This window comes from Pezoporus occidentalis, unplaced genomic scaffold (genome assembly GCF_034315485.1).
Source record: "Pezoporus occidentalis ecotype Australia unplaced genomic scaffold, CSIRO_AGI_Poc_V1 ctg60, whole genome shotgun sequence".
NCBI lineage: Eukaryota > Metazoa > Chordata > Aves > Psittaciformes > Psittacidae > Pezoporus > Pezoporus occidentalis.
Window position 1 is genome coordinate 354,550 of NW_026915944.1, and position 17,143 is coordinate 371,692.

Here is a 17,143-nt window from a genome sequence, read left to right on the forward strand (position 1 = left end):
TGTGGAGGGGTGGGGGAAGTACTTGTTTCAAGGGCAAATGTCTGAGAGTTGCAAGTACACAGGGTTGGAAATGTCAATTGAGCTCACAGGAGTGACCCAAGAGGTTGGAATTAAAAGATGGCTTCAGCCTTTTGCTCAAAATGAACTCAAATTCAGAGCTGGGTTGGGGTTTTTTTCAGATGTACTGGGATAGGAAACAGAAAAGCTAAAATACAATAGCTAGAAACCTTTTTTTTTCAGTGACAGTGAAGAGTGTCTTAACTTCAAAGGAAATAGCCTCACTGCAGGCTTTTCTAGAGGGGTAGCTTAATCACTGGTTTAAAATAGTAGTGTTTCCATTACTGAAAGTTAGTTATATTTTGTGACGAGACCAGGGAACCTTTTGGGGTCCCTTCTAATGCTGTTTTCTGGAATAAGTAAGGGAGGCCAACATTGGCCACTGGTATTGAAATACTGGTAGTTTTTCTCCTTTCAAGTTCCAACAGATATGGCAGGAATTATTCTCTCATACCAGTGTAAGTAAATGCTGAAAGGATAGACATGTACTTTAATCTTTCTAGTCATTAGATAAGCAATGTTTAATTTATTTTTATTGCTAATTAAAAATAGAACGGAAGTATTTAAAATGTACACCTAGTGATTCTATTTGTTTCAAATTACTCATATTACAGGGTATTTACAGCTGCATTCATGGAGTACACATTGAAGAAAAGAAGAAGTCTCCTGACTTTTCTTTGACTAATTCCCAAACCAACATGTTAAAACTACTGCGAACAGCGAAAAATATGACCAATATGAACCCTTCAAGAATTAACTCCCCCAAAAGAACAGCTGATTTTATTCAGAGGGGTTCCTTGATTATGGACATGGTCATGGATAAGGGAAACTTGATATTTTCTGATAACAGATCCTTTCAGACAAAGGACAACTTTTTTGGTGACAACATAAGTGAACTGCAGACACTTCCTGGCAATCGACACAAGGACAATCTTAACAACTATGTTTTCCAAGGTCAGCACCCTCTCACACTGAACGAATCCAATCCAAACACAGTAGAGGTTGCAGTAACAACAGAAGCGAAAGCAAACTCCAGACCTAGGCAGCTTTGGAGGAAATCTGTTGAATCTTTACGCCAAGAATCTGTACGTCAGAGCCAAGGTTCCCAGAGAGAAGATGGGTCAGATGAAAACAGGCAGCTTTCAGTGAAAAGCCAAAGATATCTTCCAGAAGAGATCATCCATTCAGATGTATCAGAGACATCAAGCCGAGCCACTTGCCATATGGAACCTGAAAACAACAACAAGCACCACAAAACCAAGGACAATTTTAAAAAGAGGACAGTAGCATCAAAATACCCAAAAGACTGCAGTGAAGTGGAACTGACATATCTGAAAACCAAACAGAGCTCTCCACGGGATAAAATCTACACGATTGATGCTGACAAGGAGCCAGGATTCCACTTGGACACACCTCAGTATATCGAAAACATTGTCCTTCCAGAAACTATAGAGCTTCCTGATGTTTATCAAGATCACAGTGACAACTACAGGAAAGCCGAACTTGCTAACAGGACTCCCTCGCATAATGAAGACAGTCTTCCAAATAATGACCAGTATAAACTTTATGCAAAGCACTACACTTTAAAAGATAAAAATGCTTCCCTAGTTGACATGAATGATAGATATAGACAGAATTCCACCCACTGCAGGAGCTGTCTTTCCAATTTGCCCACTTATGCAGGACACTATTCGAGCAGATCTCCTTATAAATGTGACGCGTGCTTGCGGATGGGGAACCTCTATGATATTGAAGAAGATCAGATGCTGCAGGATACAACAAACTTATCACTTCCTGAAGAAATATATCAGCATAGTTGGTCACAAAACAATGCCCTGCAATATCATAAAAAAAACAAGTTGAGGATTAGCAGGCAACATTCTTTTGATAATATCGCTGATAAGTCCAGGGAAATTGATTTTGGAAGACGTTCTCGTAGTATAAGCTTGAAAGAAAGAGAGAAATTTCTACAAAGTAGTCCATATGCAAGCATGTTTAGTGTTCCCTCAAGCAAACTGTTGAGCAACAAGGCCTCACTTTTAACTCACGCTCTGGAGGACAGTAAGCGGAGCAAGTCCCTGTATCCTGTTCACTCAGATGATAATCCCTTTCTGCACTCGTATCGTGATGACCAGCACTTATCTCTTAGGCGAAGTCCAGCTGATCTTTATAAACATTCATTACCAACAAGAGGAAGAAATGATAATTATTTAAGGTCATCCATAAAATCTACAGCATCTTACTGTTCCAGGGATGGTCGGATCCATAATGACATGTACATTTCAGAGCATGTTTTGCCTTATGTTGCAAATAGGAATAGCTTGTACTCCACTCCAAGGGTTTTAAATTCCTGTAGCAATAGACATGTGTATAAGAAAAGGCCTAGCCTTGAATCAGATGTTTAAATTTTCCATGAACACTTTATTTACAGGGGAAAAATAGTTGCCACCATCATAGAGGGAGAATTTATCCTTTAACAGTATCCTGACGTGGTAAATGATACATAAACCTCTCCCTTTCCCAATGTACTTCTGTACATGAATAAGTAAACTAGTATGCTCTTACCTGTCCTTTTAAAATACGTCTTGTTGAAAAGGATTAAAAAAATAGCCATTTATGTATGCTTTATATATAAATGGCAAGCTTCACTGAAATGGCCCCAGTATATGTTGGCAACTATGCTGTTTTGTATCTAATTATTTTGCTATTTTGGTTATTATTCTACTTTATGTTGCTAAGTATCATTCAATGTACTTTTGTCCTTAGCAATGTTTAATGATTTTCTAGTACTGAATGAGCAATATGGTATGCATGTAGTATGACACAGACAAAAAGAATTAGGAATGCATTTGCACAGAGTCAAAAATAAGACTCTAAAAGAGAACAGAAAGGTAGACTTTAAAAAATATATTTGAGCTTCATAATAATTTTCAAAGCCAAATATAAATAATATATATTTAAAAAAAAAAACACCAAACTTCAAACCCCAGGACCTTAATAAATGAAGTGCAGGGTTTTAGCACAAGATTAGCATATTTATTCTAGACTGACAGAAAATAAATGGGAAGGTGGCAGGCCCCAACATGTGAACTGCTGTGAACCAAAAGGAAGCCCTATGGATATTGGTTAATGTTAATGTACAAATGCTTTTCTTCTATTGCACATGCACTTACCATTGCAAACTAAGTTCATTGAAAAGTCTGCAGTCATTTTGTCAGAAATTTCACAGCTGCCTAATCCAGAGTATATATTTTTAGATACCAGTACATGGCACTTCCTAAGGGGCTGTGGACTTTATTAGTAACCTTGAGGCCTAATGTGTACCTAAGTTTGCATTTGCCCCTTCCTGGTGATTACTCAGGGCTGTATAGTATTTCTTTTATTCCTTTTCTTCCCAAATCAAATCCCAACCCACTGTAGTTCTTTGTTCATAGTGTATTAGTGACATCTAATTAACTGTATGTTAATAGCTGTTAATACAGTATCAAACACCGACAGCCATACAGTCAGTGTGATCAGTGAGGAGCACAATATCATTTATTTGCACACACAATGAAGGATAAACACGTTCTGAGGGACTTCTTCCTTCCAGAATATTGTGCATATTTGCTGAACATCAGACCATGTTTTTTAACCTCTCTGATCTAGTCTGTTATATAGATTGAATATATGCACACATAAGTAAGGAGAACCATCTTTATTATCACTTACCGGTATGCAGAGATATTCACATAACAGGGGTGCATTGTTATATGACTTCTAGTAAAGATCTGTCAGGTTATTTCACAAAGGAATTGTCATCTACACATCCCTTCTTAACCCTACTGGAAAAAAAAAACACTAGTTTTTAAAGCATAAGGAAATGTGGAAGGGAAGAGAGGAAGCCTTTAATGAGTGGAGTGTACAGCTGTACATTTAATTTAAGCTAAAGAAGGAAATCTAATTACTTAAATACTTGAAAGCATTCAACAGGTGGTGCTGTACCATACTCTGCTACTCTGAGATTTGCTTTAGGTTTTTGTGTAGAGGAGGTTTAGATTGTTCCATACATTTCACTGAAGAACAGTGTGCAGGGAAACCATTACCACTGTGTACTGGAAAATGTGAACATTACCCTAACTTTTCTCTAAACTGACACTCTTTCAATAGCATTTTGCCCATCAGTATCTGCATGCAAGAGGTGCAGGATGCAAGCTGTTTCGTTTGGTAAAGCACACTGCAGAGCAGAGTGGCAAATGGCAGATAACATAAACGATGTAGAGGGACAAACATTCTTGAATTTCGTTTACAATTCTGTTACTAAATAGCTTTAAGCCAATTTTAACTACCAAACAGTGCAGAATGAGTTCTTAGTATTTACAAATGTATTTGTATGTTCACCATGATGGTGAAGGATATCTTCGACAGAATTAAATGTAATGAGATGTGGGCTTCCGAGTCATTTTCTGGCTTCCAAAAGTCCCAGTATACTTTATTATGTTTGGAAAGCATATCTGTGGGTATCTGTGCACTTTCCAGAGCAAATATGTTTTGAGTATTCTTTATTCAGCATCTGGTTGCAATTATTGGCCCTGATTCACAGGGTATGCTTTCTGGTTCCTCACTGGATGTAGTTTTTTATAAACAGAAGATCCTGATCTGCCCTTAGAGAAATTCACCTTTCTTAGGAGAAATTGTACGAGCTAAGCAGGACTAGGGTGTTTATTAGATGAATGCTACTTATCATGACCCAGAACCTTCTCCCAAAGACACAGATACACTATTTGTCTTAGATCCTTCCTATAGGAAGGCAAATGCAGTGAAGGCATAAATATTGTTGTAATGAGTTTAATAAAAATATTTCAGGCAAATTTTAATTTCCAATCCAAATCACAGTATATTAAGTAAAATCTTAAGTATTTTGAACTGTCAGGTGTGTTTCAGCAGGTATGGTATTTGGTATATCATACCAAAACCTGCCATGCAATCCACAGAGTTTCACCAAGTGAATCATGAAACTCAGTGGTAGGTAGCTCTTGTTTCTCACATCATCTTAAAGCTCTCAAAATATTTGCTGATCATTCCAAGTGTTTTGTATCACCATCACTATCTAACTAGACACACACAATTCAATATATATAAAAGTACTGTGTGTAAGTGGTTGGAAAGATAAATTCCCATTAACAACATTTTGTAAGTGAACTGTTCAGATCCAAATGTAAACGTCCTAAACCCAGGTGGATTTATCCTTCTGTGAAATGTACAAGCAAATTAGCTATAAACTCATATATTGCAGTGTTTGCTTTTTCTGATTTGAGCAGATTTCTGGTGATGGTAGAGATTTATTATTAGCTGCAAATACGCCATACAACCACCTCCCCTAAACCAAAAGAAATTAGAGACAGAGGGAAGACTTGATAAGGTTGCAGGGAAGACTTGATAAGGTTGCACAGCAGTAGTTCACATGGAAATAAAGGATGCTGCCTTAAAGGAGGGGTGGGGAGAGAAACAAACAACAAAACGACAAAACCCTCAACAGATACTGAATGTAGAGGGAATAAGGATCTGCATGCATTCGTTGTTTTGATCTTGGTATATAATAAGAGTGAATAAAGGGGGAAGAAAACGCTAAACCGTAGGGTTGTAGGTGAGTAGCTGGTGTGGTTGCAGATGTATAAAAGTAAAGAAGAAGAAGCTGAGAAGTTGAAGGAAAATCTTCAACAGTAGAGCCACAAGCCACAGCTTGTGAGGCTCAGCCGTAGAGCGCGTGGAATTCTGAGTATTGCCTGAGCTTTGTTGATGTATATGCACTGACTTTCAATTAAATTGAGATCAAGATTTTCTGTATTTCCCTCTCTCTCACTCTAGCTGCTGCTATTCTTGAAGAGGAGAAAAGAATCTTCCTGCATAAGTGACCATCCTTTCTGTACCTTTCTGGATGGTGCTGGTGACTTGTTACATTTTCCTGATTACAGCTCTAGCAGTTTGTTGGTCATTCCTATCACCAAGATTTCACGTGACTCCAGCTGGAACTGAATCAGGCTGTAAATGATATGGTCCATTCTTGGTAGCATGTCCTGTAGTGTTACACTGCTCCTGGACGACTTTTGTGGAGGCAGGATATTGAATTGCTGAGGAATGGAGTAGGTACACGGAGGTAAAACCAGATACATAGACATACCTGCCTCTTGCTTTTTTTCTCTTTTAAAGACATTGTAGAACTTATTCATGTTTTTGTCTTTCCCCTTTCACAACAGTAAATTTGCCTTTTTCCTTTCAAATGGGTTTTGTGTTCTGCTTGTGTTTCTTAGAGCAGTGTAGCCATCCATTAACTTAATGCATGGAAATAAGATATTTTAATATATAAGATAAAATTAAGGAAAATTAAGAGTTTTTGTATTTCTGGAAAATTTCATTTAATGTTTTTACAGCTTTTGCTCAGGATTCATTATTCTGTTATTTAAGGAGTTTGGTTAGGAGAAGGAGTGCTGTGGACAAACAGAAACCAAATCACCACCAGCTCACCATGTTCTGGCAGCGTCTCATAAACACCTGTCTCTATCTGTGATCTTTCAGGAACACTTAGGAGGTGAAATAAGGCTCACAAGGGAAATCAGGAATGTTTGTTTTTTCCTGGTGAAAATAAATCTTTTTACATTGTTTTAAAGGAAGAAAAAGCTAGAGCTGTGTGTCTAGCTTTGGGTTTCAGTGCTGGAAGGCTTTCTGTTGCCAGTGGGGAGAGAAAGTTCCCTGTGGGTGGTAGTTTAGAGCAGTGATGGCTCAGGAGCAAGTATGTGTGTGAGGTGTCCTGAAAGGTTTATCCTCTCTCCATTAACTTTGTAGAAAGTATGGGCTTCTAACTTATACATCTCAGTTAGGTGGGCTTAGAAAAGTAATGGTCTATTCATTCTCGGCCTCAAAAATCCACTCATTAGATCTGCAAGTGAGTACGAAGTTAAACCTTGCAGGCGCATACGGGTTTCTGTGCTTCTGCAAGCAGTTACTAAGGTGGCACCTAAAATACAAGTGTCAGGATCTATTCCTTGCAGAATAACTTGCTGCTTTCATATTTCTGCAGTGTAGCATATGCATCTTAGTGATGGGGAAGATTTTGGTAGTATTCCTTCCCTTGCTTGTTTCCTCCATATAGAACAGGAATTGTGGTATGAATCTAAGTGTCTAAGAGTCAGCTTGGATTTAGGAAGAATTCAAGAGGTGAATATTTTTTGTTGTTTTACTCTGCATTTAAGATGTTTGATACATAAAATCTAGCGAAAACAGATCTTTTACAGCAAAATATTCTCCTAGTTAATACAGAAGAGTACCTGTGGCTTGGCTAGATTGTGTTAAGTGTCAGCCATTACATCATGTGCTTCCAGATGGAGTGTCATACATTCCCTTGCTAAACCTTCCCTCTCCTAGCTCTAGTCATGTCTTAGCTCAAAAGTCCTGTCAAAGTAGGTATCTTTCCTGTATAGGACAATCTGGTTTGCAATGTAAAAACTGTTTTCCAGTGATACACTTAAATTGTTTGCTTTACTGATGTTATTTTTTAATCTAAACTTCCTTCCTATTGAGAGATAAGCCTTCAAAGTATAATAGTGCTGAAGGAAAAAGCATAAAGGCCTTTTAAAGTATGACTTAGGATATAAGCCATTTCTCTGCCCAAACTCACCTGTACTGTCTTTTTTTAATGTAGTAGCAACATGTTAGTATTTGCTATCACTAGGAGGGAGCACAATTTAATCACAGCTGTGTATTTATTGGTGGATGTAAGTGCAAGTACAGACAGGTATGTGATATGACAGAGGAATGGCTCAACCTGCTCTGGCTGGAGTCACCTGTGAAGCTGTGGGTAAACCGGAGTCACCTCAAGATCATCACGTCTCTTCCATCGCTCTGGTCATGCAGACTTTTCTGTCTCATGTGCACATGTTGTACAGGGTATGAAATGCTTGTTGATGCTCAGCTTTCATGATGAAAAGAATCCCATGTTCACCCTCATTGCAGTGTCACTGTGCTGTTTGTGAGATGGAGAGGTGGCTGGTCATGCTCTCTGGTGTCTGTTGCCCTGTTAAATGGGAGCAGAAATCCTGCCTTGCTTCTGTCAGCTCTGCTGAGGAGGGTTCCTGTGCTCCCTGTAAATAAGTTCCTCATTTATGTCACTTCAGTCAAGCTTTTGTTTTTTTTTTTTGTGTGCTTCTCTCAACCTGTGTACAGAGTATGCTGTCTAAAACTATGTGCTCTTCCAATGTCCTGCAACTTTGGAAGTCAGGATTACAAGCGTACATCGCCTTGCACTGCAGTGAGAATGCACTTAGTGCTTTTCACAGGTTCATGAGCTTTTTTACATACTGCAGAATAGATCTGCTGTGATTCAAGCTGTTTTGTTTTTAAATGAATGCCAGTCTAACAGCTGTAAGAATCCATTGCTGATTTCATGATAATTTTGTCATATCTATAATTTAAGAACCAGAAATAATGTAAAATTAACTTACCTCACTATTTACCAGGTTTTTGTTGGATTGCACTTAATTGACAGTTTTTACTCCTTTTGTTTAGTTCTTTACCTGTATTGAAAACAATGCTAAATTAGTAGAGAATATAACCACGCTGTAACATTGTCATGCAATACTTTTATTAGTAGATAACCACACTAAATATAGTATTACATATTTAAAAGAGAGATGGGTTTAACTTTCCAACTCTTAAGAAGTAGTGGTGATAAGCAGTTATACTCCTAGATGTTTTGTCCCTTCCCTTTTGTATTAGTATTTGTTTTCACTAATATATTTCAAAAATTATATTTCTATGTGCACGTTAGAAAACTGTGAAAATAAATACCAGTAAATATTGTGATACTTATTCAGTGCACTGTAAAGTTCCAAGTGAGATGATATTTTGCTTGGGAATTGATGAAGGTTTCCTCCCTTCTCATAAATGGTACTAAGCTTTAATGTGGCCAATGATAATATTTACAGTGACATGAAATTTGAATGGAGAATGTCTTGTTTTGCACTTCTAGTACTATTAGAAGAAATTATATGTTTTTCTCAGCAAATGCATTATGAGAACACTTTTTATTTGTGCATTGCGGTACATAAGAATAGCTGTTTTGAGGAGATTTGTGTTATATCATTACTACAGGATTCTTTAGTCTGGTAATTTTTTATTGAGCCCATTTAACAATGGTGTTTAATGGCACAAACCTTTTGGAAATATATTTTGGCTTCTGTTTCACATTACAAATCCTGTATTTGGACTCAGTTAATGCAGTCAAAGGCCCTCTCAAGTCTGCTGGGCCTGCCCGTGCTGCTGTGGAAGGGGACATTTCTTGTTCACTGTTGGGACAAGATAAGAGGAGTTGAGAAGAATGTTGGAGGGTGTGTTATGCAACATTTGAAGTGTCAATGATCTTCAAGAGTGAAACAAAAATGAAACTGGAGGTTCACAGCTCCCCACACCAGCGGGTGGTCTGTGACAGGCTGCGGGGTGTGTGGTTTCTGGAGGAAATGATAATTTATAGCTAAAGCAATTAGAGTTCTACTGAAGTTTCTGAAAGTCACTGAAAAAAACAGGAGCTGTTTTTTGTTTTGTTTTTTTTTTTAAAGCCAAAGTCTTTATGTTTTCATATGAGGTTTCATGGCAAAAATGGGCCAAAGAATACAATTAAATATGCAAAAGATTACTCCTATGGAAAAGGGTGTCCTGTCATCTTGATATGCACAAGCATATTAATGGTAATGGGAATAATGTGTGTAATTTTCCTGTACATTGCTATGTAGGTTGCACTATTTTGAATGACACAAGCCCGATATTTTAATTACCAAATACCATGAGAAGCTGTTTATTAATAAACTTGTTAACTTAAATATATATACAGTATACACACGTGTGCGTGCATACACTTTCCAACCTAGTCATGTGTGAATCATCTCCCAGAGCCGTGGAACACATTTCAGCAGGGCTTTATTTTAATGGATTCCCTTCTCTTTTCCAAACCTCCTACATCTCAAGTTCTCTAGCACCATTTATTGCAAGGTTTGATACCTAGTACAGAAGAGGCTGAAGGATGTGCTGGGATCAGGATTGAATTGTGCTAAGACAGGTAAACACACGGCAGAGGAGAGTTCCTGTCCAAAAAAGCTGGAAATGGCACTCACTATAAATAGCAAAGACATAGGAAAAGGATGTTTTCTTATATTCTTCTGAAAATTCATGTCCAGAGAGGGTCTATTGGCCTGGTGACTGACTTTAACATTCTGTGCCAGCTTACATGATCCTTATCTGGTCATTTAAACTTGTTATACAAGGTAGCTGAGGAAGGATACCTAAAACCCCCAAATTCCCAGGGAAAATCAGCTGATGTGTGCACCAGTGCCTGCCCATGCAGACTGGGCGGTTTCCAAAGCTGATTTTGCACCCAGAGGCAGTATTTAGCTGTGGTGTGGGTCAGAATTACTTTCTCAATGCACAGGCTTCTGAGCTTGCTGTTACTGGTGATGTGGAGATTTTTACCAAGAGATGATTGTGGTATTCAGCTTCTTTTCTAAAGTTACAAAGCTCTAACCAAAAAGTATGACAAAAAAAAAAAAAACAACATCGTTTAGGTATTTGGATTTATTTTTTTTTTTCTTTTTCCAAAGGGAGAGTTAGATAGTTATTAATTTTTCCACCTTAACTGAGAAACTGAAAATTCTGTAGGGTCAGATTTTGTCTGTGATTCATTGCAAGTATGTTTTGGAGAAGAACTTGGAACCAAGTCCTTCATCAGCAAGAAGAAAGGTTTTGCTTAGTTCATTTTTACCTGGCCAAGGTCTGGATTCCAAATTAAGGCAAAACACCTTTTGACTTAAATAGGGATGTGTGAGGGAATGATGGGAGAACAGATCTTTAGTGCAGTTCACTCTGAGAATTAAAAACCCCCAAACCACACCTAATGTTGCAGAAGTATGGAAGGTGCATCATGTAAAACTGTGTGCAGCTGGGATAGGAACAAGTGACCTTTCTAATAAGAACTGTTTTCAGGTTATACTTGATATCAGCTATAATAATTTGAAATAGTCTTACTCATTTCAGAACGTCCACTTTACACTGGTGAAGAACAGCTTGATTTCTCTGTCTTCACACCTCACTCCCACGTGCACATGCACAGTGTATCTTGTGTCTTCCCTGTTGAAACCAGAAGGTACAAACAGAATTCATTAATGTGTTAGGCAAACTCCTACCTGATTCTTAACGAAGTATGCTATTTTTATGCAAAATTTACATCTATCCATTTCAGGTTCTCTCAGGAGCACTTCACCTGTGAGTTAATAATGTTAATTTTAATTCATTGGATTCAGATTTACACTAATCCTGAAGAGCATTTTGTGCTTCCTTTCATCCTGTGTAACTATTTTTGCTGGCTTCGATGAAACCACTGATATTTCTGTGCTGCTAAAAAAAACCCACCAGAAGTATTTTAAAATCTCAAATTACACTTTTAAAAACATTTTAACCTGTTTACTTGAATAATGTGAATTTAATGTGTTGTCCTGATGAGTCTATGTATACATACATGTATATATATAAGCTATATATAAGCTTTATATATATGTATATGTATAAAGTTTTTGGGGAGAATGATGGGCAAGATGAAAATTCATCGTTGTGACCCAGATTCTAACAGATTCAAGTAATACATTGTTATTTTGAGTTTGATTAGACATTATTTGCAGTTGAACTCTCAAAACCAAGATGTAACTGGAAATCAGTACTGGATCTTCAGCCGTCATCCTAAAACCAGGTTAGTTTAATTTTTATCTTCACATTATTAACTTAGGATTTGGCTCAGAAAGAAATTCAGTTATAGTACAGTTGGAAAAGTATTCTTGTTCTGATGGGAGAAAAACCTCCAGGTGTACTAATCTGAGCTGCTTATCAGAGAACTGATATACGTTGCAGTAGAAGAAACTTGCATTCTGTAAATAACGTCTTGCCACAAATCTTGGAACCATTTGATTCCATTCACAGTAAATTAAAAAGCCAAACTTCTGTTATTTACTTGTGCAATTTACCATGACACTCTTAAGAGTATAATATTTAAAACCAAAAGGTAAGTCATAAATTCCTGATTCTTAGCAACGAACAACAGAGGTTTGAAGGCCTCTTAACACTTGGGGAAATAAATTGGGTTGTTAAGAGTAGAAATAAAAGAACATGAAATGGAATCAAGCATAAAATAATTTTTAAGATATTCATAGTCTAATGGATTCTTCAAAAGGAAGGGTTTAGGGAACAATAGAATAATTACAAGCTAGTTTTGACATCCCAATTACTACCTGGTTTATTAGGTAGGATTAGCAAACTGAAATGAATTTTAATACACGTTTCTGTTCACACACGGTGTTAACTGCCGTGTTAGAGATACACATACATCCGGCTACCCCTGCACCCCTCTGTCCCTGCCTCTGGAATCCTGTTGGCATTGGGATCTACCCATAGCACATTGCAGCTTGAAGGAGCTGGGATGTTCATGCTCTTCTCCCCATGGTAGGCATACACCACCTCACAGCAGTTCACCCCAATACAATGCATGACTGAGTGCTAATACTGTATAAATATTTTGAACATATCTAAAACAAATGTTTGCTTCAAACTTTTTATGATAGAGAAATATATAATTATTATGGTTGTCTTAAAAATTGTATTGTGTTAATTTTTTTGTTAAATATGTAGAAAAACATTAAGGGAATGGGGGACTCGAAATGTCTGGCGTACTGAAATGTATATATTTGGGGAAAACACACGTGCCAAGTATAACATGATGTAAAAATTGTAAATATATGAAAAAATCATTTTTCTAATAAAGGTAATTTCTGCCAATTGATATGAAAATGGAAAATGGTATCATTCCTGCCTGTCTTCCTAGTTAAATGGTACAAGATGAAGCGTCATCTATGACTAAGGTTTTTTGTCAGGAGTTGATTTGATTTGAAAGGTGTAAGCAGCCACATGTTCTGAGACATCCTTTGCTGTTAGAAATGATCTAAATGTGAAGATGCCTAAAGCTAAAGCTGACAGTACATGCTTGGTGGTCTCAGTTTAACTTATTTCACAAAAGGGATGGACACAATTAATTTACGAAAAGCTCATTCCATGTGAGAAGTCTACTTTGATTTGAAAGATGCTCCCTCAGCAGAGAGAGTGGTGGGACCTAAGCTGAGGATGCCCCATTAAGTGGGCCATCTGTATCCTGAAATACATCAGATGCACAAAATCCGGTAGGCCTGCTTGAGGAGATCTTGGCTGTGGAAGTGTGGGAGCAATTTGGGCAGTTGTGGAGGCAGCATCCAGCCCGAGGAGGAGGAGGAACTGGTGTCACCAGGAGCAATGCCATCGCTGAGGAGATCTGGAGAGCTGGGCTGTGCAGTGCTCCCAGCATGGCAACTCTCTCGGAGGTTGAGCAGGTGACGAGGGGGAGAAGAAACAAGGGGGGGGGTGGGGGGGTGAGCAAATGGCATCGATGTCTCACAACTTCTATAACTTTGGTATCAGTAAGCTTGCTTAATGTTCTCCTTAATCAGGACTTAAATCAAAATGTAGGTTTTAGTGGAGCAATTAAAATCTTTCCCAATTTCTGTCTGTTTGTCTAGCCAGGGGAGCTAAAGGAGCAAGGTTCCCCACTCCTAAATGGTTCTGAAGGACTCCGTTTTCCAGGATGTCCCATCAGCTGATGAAAGTCTTCCTTGATTTCACAAAATGGGTATAAATAAACCCTTGGCAATTAGAATAATGTTCTTTGGGGCAGTGGGATGAAAGTCATTATATAAATCCAAAGCACCATTTCAATAAATGTGCTTCGTGTTCAATATAAAAATGACAGGAGGTGAAAGGTTGCTTAAAGGTATCTTACAGCAGAATGGTCCCATCTATTTCTTCCAAGATAAACATGACTGCACAGACATGATGAGAGATACAAAACTGGAATTCTCTCCTTAATGAGGTTTCTAATCAGTAATGACTGCTGGGCTTACTGTTCCCTGCTAGAAAGCCATTTTAAAGGGACCCCACATTCTACTTTTATCTAAACAGGATATAAATTGAAGTATGCCCAGGTTATTGAGTCTTTATCTGGTCTTGAGTCTTTATTTTTATGTAATGGACAGGCTGATCAGTTCTGCACAGTAGCACATGGTGATCAAAGAGGATTTGGTTAACCTGCAGTGGTGTCCACCAAAGGCCCAAATCAAGTCCTTCAGTCATATAGAAGAAATCAGAGTCTCTACAGGAAACAGGTAATGCTAGACATAGCCCATGCAACTTGGCCTGGAACCACTGTTGTGCCTCCTGTCCTCTGGCTGAGGAGGGGGCTGGCAGTGGTGCCCAGGCTGCTCCTTCCACCTACTGGTGCAGCTCTGAGTCATCTCAGCTTCAGCTTTCATTCCTTTTGGGATCTGGTTCTAAGAGAGTCACAATCTCCCCAGTCGTTCTTTCAAGTCAAGTCTTTGCTGATGTGTCTATGGCAACCATCAGTCTTCTAAGACTCTGCTTACTAAAAAAAAAAGTCAATTTTAGGTGGTGCCTGGGAAATGGAAGCTTTTTAATTCTGACATAGTGGGCATACAGCAGCGCTCACAGCACACACAGCGATTCACTCGATGTGAACGTAAGCATCTCACTGTAATTTGGAGGCAAACTCATCTGTTTTAAGGCCAGCAGCTGAAGTCTGCTCATCTCTGTGTAGAGGGACACCATCCACCCTACTTGTGGTGTTTGCCCCTGATCACACTAGACACGTCTCCTAACAAACAGCTACACGCAGCATTAGCTTCCTCTTCCAGATATGCTGCAGTACAAAAGCCAAACTGTGGCTTTCAAAACTTCCACTATTGATCTATTGTGTTATCTTTGGCCACTGCTATTCTTCTCCCACTTGGCAGTCTCCTTCAGCGGGCATCTCCCCATGCACAGCACAGCTTGTAACTCAGCCCGCCTGTCTGCTGAAGACAGGAAGTTCCACATGCTGATTTTCTCTGCATTCATTTCATTTTCTGTCTGCAGTTCCCCCAAAATTACCTCCTCTGTGGGGGTAATTTATGGACTATTTGTTTATTTATTTATTTGCCACTAGTTAGCTGGCACATTACCATCATTACAGATGTTGACTGCATTCTGTTCAAATCACATCTGCTTAAATCTTACTTATGAGAAGCAATCTATAATGCAAGTGATGATCTGCAGTTTCTTAGCATCGCAGTAGGCAACAGGGAAGGGTACTATGGAAGATAATCAGGGCCAACATTGCTCACGCAAGGTTACTGCAAGGTCAAATACATTTTCCAGTGGTCTCCATGCAGCTCCAGGTATCATTTGACATCAAGAATCCTTAACATCCCCTCTGTGCTACGAAAGCTCCCGAGTTCTACCGGGCCGGGCACAAGCTGTTTAGCAGCCAAGCCAGTCACAAGCTGCACTAGCGGTACTGCAGACTGGGGTCGAGGCCCGCGGCAGAGCCGGGCACGGCAGAGCCCCTCAGGGCAGGGCAGAGCTGGTCGCAGGGCGCGACCGCTCGCTCCGGGACATCGACCTCGTTGAGAACGGCCGCCCCGGCCTGCTCCCGCCTCCCGCCCCTGCGCTGAGGTGAACCCGACCCCGCCTCCGGCTCCCGCTGGCACCGCGGGCTCTGGAGCTTGATCGCCTTTTCCTCTCAACCGGGAAGGGGATTTGGGCGCACTGATGATCGTTCGTGAGGAATTCCGGTGATGGGTCGGTTTTGAGTCACCAGAGGTTTCTTCCTCATGGGGAACAGCTCCATTATATTAGTATATATTAATGCACATTTATCTACTGCGGATCTTTCCCTGCTTGCCTAGTGGTTTAAAATGCAGTGCAGTGGAGAGAAGACCTTTCCAACATATCTCTTGATCTGTAGCAGAGCTGTAAGTTTCAAACCCAGATGATTCACAGAGGAAATTGCAGACAGGAAAAATGCAAAATCTCTGAGGATCCATCTTCAAAAAAAATACGCTGCTCATGATGGATGTATAGAAACCCACATCTCTTTTTCAGTTGTCTTCTCCAGTGGCTCCAGTATGTGTGAAGGCAGTTGAGGCTCAGTGGCCTGATGCATCTGCCAGCTCTTACCTCAAGTGAAACCTCTCACAAGACCCCACTGAGCTCATGATTTCTAGCGGCCTTGGCAAAAGTTAATCCAGGTCTTCACGGAAGCCAGACATTCCACATGCAGGCAGGCTGCACAGCCATCAGGAGCCCACCACAGGGTGACACTCACCCTGTCACGGAGAGGGACTTGCAGCACAAGTGCCAGGACAAGGTGAATCTCACGTTAGTTTGCAGCGTGGGCTACGCAGGCTTGTTTTTGTCTATTGAGGGCTTCGTGAGCTGAAAGCTTCCCAGTTCTTTACCTCTCCAAAACAGATTTCCAATCTTGAACTTCCCAAGGCACTTGCTGTGTCAGGCTTGTGAGTTGCTGACGAGGTGGTATCTTGAGGCATTTTAGACAGGCTGAGAGATAAGGCTCGGGGGAGACCTTAGAGCAGCTTTCAGTGCCTGAAGGGGCTACAAGAAAGCTGGAAGGCAAAAACTGACAAGGATGTGTAGTGACAGACAAGGGGCAGTGGCTTTAAACTGACAGAGGGGAGACTGAGATGAGATCTTAAGAAGTTCCTAAGAAGGTGAGGCACTGGTACAGGTTGCTCAGAGAAGCTGTGGCTGCCTCATCCCTGGCAGTGTTCAACGCCAGGGTGGACGGGGCTTGGAGCAACCTGGTCTAGTGGAAGGTGTCCCTGCCCATGGCAGGGGTTTGGAACTGGATGAGGTTGAAGGTCCCTTCCAACCCAAACCATCCTGTGATTCTGTGACTATATGCACAGCATACTAGCAGTCAGGACAGTAACATTTCAGTGTCTGTAAAGAGCTATGAAAGCTACAAAGAGCAGAAAATCTGAGCACAGGGCTCTAGAGAGAAAAAATGCAATGTGAACCAGGTTTGAAAGCCTAACACCATTATTGAAGTGTCATTATGGAAGTGCATCATTCCACTAATTACCCTGCTGACTGATGTTGTTTGGCACTTCAGAGACTTGGCTATGAACAGCTCTGT

At 39.8% G+C, this 17,143-nt stretch overlaps 1 protein-coding gene across 4 annotated transcripts in view; it reads left to right on the plus strand.

Annotated features, from left to right (window-relative positions):
- Positions 1 to 11,279, plus strand: part of GRIN2A (glutamate ionotropic receptor NMDA type subunit 2A) — a 184,533-nt gene extending 173,254 nt beyond the window's left edge. For 2 of the 4 annotated variants that reach the window (XM_062639386.1, XM_062639385.1), the window contains one exon: positions 672 to 4,485. In XM_062639386.1, coding sequence (XP_062495370.1) covers positions 672 to 2,462 — 1,791 coding nt within the window. In that variant the 3' untranslated portion in view covers positions 2,463 to 4,485. Of the gene's footprint in view, positions 1 to 671; positions 4,486 to 5,904 lie in introns of those variants that run through there. The other 2 variants (XM_062639387.1, XM_062639388.1) reach the window with 2 other exon arrangements.
- The last annotated feature ends 5,864 nt before the right edge of the window (positions 11,280 to 17,143 follow it).